Genomic DNA, 6,688 nt, shown 5'->3' with positions numbered 1-6,688 from the left:
ATTTGACATTTTTGAACATTTTCTGAAAGTTCTAAAAAAGTGGAGGAACCATATATCTCAAAAATCTCGCGATCATTGTTGTTGAAAGCTTGATTGGCTTTTCATAAATGAAATTGCATTATATCTGAAGTTTGAAATAGTGAAAATTAAAAATCTATGAAAAATTCCTTTTATTAAGGCAAGTAATAGAAAACCTTAGGCGAAATGAAAAACATTTGTGCTTTTCAATACTCTTTTATGGATAATTTCAAACTTTTAAATGATCTAAATTATTATTTCGTCGTCCATAATAATTTTTTAAATAATTTTAATATAAAGTTATAAAGTTTCGAAGGCTCTTTTAAAAAAATTTTACTTGCGTTAATTTTTTCACTGGAAATAAGATAAAATTTTACCAAAATTTATTTATTTTTTTTTTATTTCTTGGATTATGTTAGTGATTTTCGTCGGCAATCGGAATTTTTAATTAAAAAATTAGATTTAAAAACGCATTAAAACATTTTATCAATGTTAAGTTTTGTTAGCTTTTTACACCAAAAATTGGCATTTTGAAACAAAAATCATTATATTTTAATCACGAATTAGAATCGTTTAACCATTTTGCATTAGGTTAACTTTTTCGTCGGAAATTGGTATTTCTATTAAAAACTAAAATATACGTTTCATAAAAGGTTCACAAATTTGAACAATTACAGGTTACGTTAGCGTTATACACCGAAAACTATTATTTTGAAACAGAAATCATTATAATCTGAACAAGGTTTTGAATTTTTTAACAATTTTTGTATTTGTAATAAAAAATATTAGATTTTAAAGAATGTTTACAATTTTTTAACAACCTTATTTTATGTTGGCATTTTTCACCTTAAATTGGTATCTTTCGACAAATAATCATTAGATTTAAATCCAACGATTTAGTAAAAAATAAAAAATTTACAATCTTGAACAATTTCGGATTGTTTTTATTTTCTTTGGAAATTAACAGTTTTAATTTAAAAACCCGTTAGATTTAAGAGACTATTAATAGTTTTCAGCAATTCCAGATGACATTTTACATAGCAAATACTAGTATTTTCAACCAAAAGTAAAACTTCTTACTTTCTGTTACTGTTTTGCGCCTGAAATTTCTATTGTGATTAAAAATCATTAAATTTGAAAGAATATCTAAAATATCTGAACAATAATAGGTTATGTTAATATTTTTTGTCGGAAATTGATATTTTTTATAAAAAATGCAACGGTTTCGTTTTCTTCGTATTGTAAAAAGTTATGAATATTAATTATGAAATTATTTTTAAGGAATCTGTTATACCTTTTATATAACAGATCCCTTTAAAATAATTACTTGTACCATTAGCATCTAGCTAAAAATTAGCATTATTTTCTTGAATTAAGAGTTCTTATTCTGATCCCCCTAATAGCTTAATTGGAAAAGCACTTGACCGGAAATCATAAGTTTTGTGGTTTGATTCCCAATGGAGTGAAGAAAGAGTAGGATCTTTTTTTCAAGAAATAATTTTAATTAATTATGAAGTTAAGACACGTTAATTTCCATCAATTATCAAAAATATTGTCTTTCTTTTCTATTATTTTAGATTATAGATATACAATGAATTACAAAAATTAATTTAAAAATTGCAAGAAACAAAAACAAATCGCGCGTGCATCACTGCATTTTTCTTTTCTAATTAAATGAAAAAAAAGGTAATTACCATTTACATTTTGTTTGGGAAAGAAAGTTCTAAAATACGGGATATAACTTCGCATGTTAATCATTTATTAACTTATCTTCACATACAATAGTATTATGCGACAATCAAACATCGTATAAACAAAATTTACAAAACAAAGTATAACTTTACAGCTAAAAGCTACTAGTTTTAATAGATCACATAGCTTCATACTTTTCTTGGGCCAGCAAAAATTTCCTGCGTCCCAAGTCCGTGTTCTCTTGTTTTCGGTTTTTTTATTTTATGCTCTATCTTCTTATGTATATTCATATGTATATATAGATTTTTTATATATAAATATTATGCCAGATATTAAATAATGTAGCTTTGCTAATTTATCTAATCGCGGAGCAGGGAGGCGAGGAGTTTCATAATACAATATTATCATACAACTACTTTTAGTTAGAGTCAATCTCTTTTTTTTTATCTGTAAGTATAAAATTATCATCTCTTACTATAGTACCACCGATTGCGGATTCGTATATAATATGTATTGTGAATTGCGTGTTTCTTCTATTAACTGTTTCCTCCTTAATATTTCTTTAGACCCACAAAACATTCGTCACACCTTTTCTCATTACTTCAATCCATTTCTCAAATAAAAAAAAATTTTCTAAAAATAATCCTTCGATTTCGACAATCGAATCTCAAAAGCCCTTAAAAATTATTTCCTCTAAAAAGTCTACCTATCTTTTGACAAAGTGTTTTTTATAAAAATCTTTTGACACCGGATACTCTTCCCAATTCAATTTTTTCTCGAGACTTCCCAATGGGAGATACAAAATTTAATTTAATAATTCATTAAAATTTGTTTGATTTTCAAACTAATTATTTTCCACTCTAGTTTAAAACTCTTTAAAATCTTTCTTAAAAACAATTTCCTTTTTCGCGATATGAACTTTTGTTCCACTAATTTTGATTGCGACCCTCCGAAGAAGTTTGATTTCTCTCAAAAAATTGGTCATACAAATTCTTTTCAATTTTTCAATCGGATATGTCGGTATACGTAAAAAGAGGTGAAGAGTATGAATTGGTCGGAAGGATGCCAAAAGTAGATGAGAAAAGATTTTAATGTGAACGAACGTCGGTTGTCGATAGGAAAAATATCGTTAGGTCGTAGCTTTTGATTCATTTTGATATAGTACCAATGATGACTACTTTTTACTAAAAGTTTAGGGCCCGTACACTGCGATTATCTTCGTATTTACAATTACCAAGAAATAATCTATAAAAACCCGCGTGCGTTGAATTACAAATTACAAATTTCTACCTCGAGTACCAATCGAAAGTCATTTTCCCTTTGCAAATCGCGAACAATATTCGAATAGCTTTTGATACTTCAACCTCTTTTATTGTCATTTCCTCTGGATATAATCCAAGGACGCGCTGAATCCCTCCCTTTCATTTGTTTAAAATCCCGTCATTGGTAGCCTTGTGCGATTGCTTTCGACAGATCAAATAATAATTCTCAATATTGAAAATTTTTCCTTTAAAAATTTGAGTTGATTTTGAATTTGTATTTATTCTACGACTTTAAGTCTAATGGTAAAATTTTAATATACCTAAACACTGCTGGAATTAAAATCGGTCATTTTTTTAGTTGAATCTGTTTTTGTAAAAGTTGTGAAAATTATAGTTTTGAACTGTTCATATTGATCTGCAGTCTCGCAAATGGAACGATAGCAATCGATCGCTCAAGAAAGTTTGTATAAAACTTCACTGTTACAAAACTATTCGAAGTATTCGCAGTACCAAAATACTTTTGATTAACAGTCACAGTCTTCTCGGATTCCATTCCTAACTATAAATTTTCTAATTTTAAAGCTGCCTTCTTTTCACTTCGGATTTTTACAAGATTACCTTAGTGACTCGAGAAAAGTAAAAGAAAAATTATTTTTTTGAACGAAGAATCCCATTTGATGAAATTAGTTTATATTCTTTGAGATGAAAACTGATTTACCAATTTAAAATAAAATAATTAGACAAATTGAGGAGAGAAGGCAAATGATAAATTTCATCAATTGGAATTTTTATCTAATAGTTTTATAAATGACAAGATTCTTTTTTGCTTCTTAGAGTGGACGTTGTAAACTACATATTCAATTTGTACAATCCAAGATCTCCAATATTTCACATCAATTTTTATTTTATTTATGTATTTTTTGACAACATTTTGTGCTGTTATATTTTAAAATGCTGGACATTTTAGATTGTATTTTCCAAGTAACTGCTTTGATTATAAAAAATATTACTATTAAAAATGTGTTGTATAATCTCCATCATTGAGAGATTTTACATTTAAGCGCACGTAATGCTTAAATTACAAACAATGCACACAAAGCTGTACAAAATTCTCTAAAAACTTAACAAAATTATACTTATATTTAAAAATATAAATTCATAAATTAAAAACATGTAATGTGAATTTATTTCCGCTTGGTGTGATTTCTTTTGACGAAATGTTTAATTATGTTGTGATGTAATCAATAATATTGCTTCTAAATCATTTTTTTTTACAATACAATATATATTATAATTTTTCTGAGTCTTAAATACAGCTTTGAACACATATTCGGAATAAAAGAGAGAAATAGACGCAAAATTTGATGCGGCAAGAAACACTTTCATTCTGCTTTTTTTTACAGATCCCTTTAATATCTGTTTTAGCGTTTCTGTTTAAAATTGATCAAATATATACATTAGGATGGTTCAACAACAACTTGTAATTATTTTTCGGATACCTTATCGCGACTGTTTTTTTTTTTAAATATACATATTAGTTTTAGAGAAATATATAATTGATAAAAATTATAGCCAATACAAGGGAAAAAACTCTCATTTGGTGTTCACTGGAAAAAAATTATTGGGCGCCGGTAAAAGTGATAAAAAGTACGATTTCTTAGCAAAAGAACATAATTGTACCTTTACATTTTTATGAAGATTGTCAAAATTCTGGTATCTTCAGCATACGATAGAGAAAAATATATAATAGATCAAATAAACAATTTAAAACCTAAGCACCAGAAAATTAAAAACAAAAGTCTTTAATATCATTTTTAATAGCTTCTTCATCAATAAAATTGGATACAATAGCAATATATTGTATAATATGGATTATTAGTGAAAGTTGAAATGCATAAAACAGCAATAATTGTGATTAATTTGTCAAATATTTGTAAAAATAGTGAGAAAAAACTTAGATGACTGTATATTTTTTCTGATTATAAGAAAATATAAAAAATAATTTTACATAACATAATTTATTCTTTCTTCTTCATATTTACTTATATTGCTACTTTATCAAATTTTAGTGATGAAGAATATAGTAAAAGCCCTGTTAAAGAAAAATTTGGCTTCAAATATATTTTTATGGTTTCAAATTTTTCATATCATCTCTATTATACATTTTTCTCTTAATATATATACATACATATATATATATATATATATATATTTTCTCGCAACCTTTGCTTTTTTTTTAATCTAAAAAAAATAGGAAAAGATTTCGTCACCTACAGAAACAAACTGTCGTGATACGGCCGCCGAAAAATAAAAAAAAGTTTTTCGTGAACCACCACAATGTACATCACTATATAAAATCACTACTGCAAATCGTTTACTATTTTTGCATCAATTTTTATCAGCATATTAGCGATGTGTAGATTTTACAATTATTAAAAAATATATACAACCCGTTAGAACTTTGATACTTAGCGACGAATATTTGCTATCTCACTTTGCAATGAGTACAATTTTAGCAAACTTAGGAACACATGATGTGAATTCATTTCTGATTTGGCGTGATTTCAAAATTTGAAAGACTTTCAATTTTCAACAATTTGTTATCAAGTTCGAGAGAAAAATTCCTTATCCGTTTAATTTAAATAGCCAAAACAAAACACATTTTTTCGAAATTTATATTTCCCGCCATAAACCTCTGGAATTTGGATTTCAATTTCAAAGAAATCATGGCACGACATTTGAACTGAAAGGCTTTCTTTTTGCATTTCACACCAAGATGCATGGTATAGAAACTTTTGTAAATTTTAAAACTCACAAAAAACAGCTTTAAGACTCGAATAAATGTAAAAGATGGATTTTGGAAAAAACTTGATGGTATACACCAAATTTTAATTTATCTTACAATAATTATGACGATGATACAACAATAAAAACCCCTCCCCCTCCCTACTTTAATCAAAATTCATTCACAATTTCGTGAGTATTGTTTCCATTGTAAAAAATGGAATTCTCTCCTTTACAACATTAGGCCTAATTATATACAAATGTGTTTTCACTTTGCGCTTTATCAACGCTATTCAAAGTCATAATTACAAATTAATGACGTCGATGGAAAATGAGAGCGAGAATGACGATGATAACAATGAGAGTGATGTAGATGACAATAGCGTTAATGGTAGAGAAAATAAAAAAATAGTAACAATACCTAGTATCAAGTATATTAATCTATCAGTCACGTCTCCCAGACGCGTCATCACCGAGATACAATTTCAAGGTCACCGGTATTTTTTTTCTGATTTTGTAGAGTTCTCTGTGGATTTCTTCGTCCTCTTCGTCTCGACCTTGGACGTTGAAATCACCGATATTAAGGGGCTGGTTTTTGACCCTTTGGCACCTCTCCCGTTGCCAGTTAACACCTTGATTTTGTCTTCTTGCCTCGAAATGGATCGAGGCTCGTTGACTTTGTCCAGTTCTGCCATTGCCTCTTGGATAGCGTTTTCCAATTGCATATTCAGTTTACGACTTCTATAACCACAGGACAAGACGTCAGATGCTTGTGATGATTTTATAAAGTTGAAATTAAGTCTAGCATATCAATTTTTTAGGTATCATCATAACAGTAATTTCGAAAATTTTAGAAGCCATTTAAAAGATATATATTTTACTAATATTCTACTAAGGATTACCCATTCTAAAAACTTGCGCAAGTAAATTTT

At 27.7% G+C, this 6,688-nt stretch overlaps 1 protein-coding gene across 3 annotated transcripts in view; it reads right to left on the bottom strand.

Moving 5' to 3' along the window:
- Nucleotides 1-1,775: 1,775 nt before the first annotated feature.
- Nucleotides 1,776-6,688, bottom strand: part of LOC117182220 (methyl-CpG-binding domain protein 5) — a 226,033-nt gene continuing 221,120 nt past the window's right edge. The window contains exon 9 of one of the 3 annotated variants that reach the window (XM_033375302.1): nucleotides 1,776-6,497. In XM_033375302.1, coding sequence (XP_033231193.1) covers nucleotides 6,248-6,497 — 250 coding nt within the window. In that variant the 3' untranslated portion in view covers nucleotides 1,776-6,247. The remainder of the gene's footprint in view (nucleotides 6,498-6,688) is intronic. The other 2 variants (XM_033375303.1, XM_033375304.1) reach the window with 2 other exon arrangements.

This window comes from Belonocnema kinseyi, chromosome 10, assembly GCF_010883055.1.
Source record: "Belonocnema kinseyi isolate 2016_QV_RU_SX_M_011 chromosome 10, B_treatae_v1, whole genome shotgun sequence".
NCBI classification, from domain to species: Eukaryota; Metazoa; Arthropoda; class Insecta; order Hymenoptera; family Cynipidae; genus Belonocnema; species Belonocnema kinseyi.
This window is presented reverse-complemented; position numbering and strand designations above follow the sequence as displayed.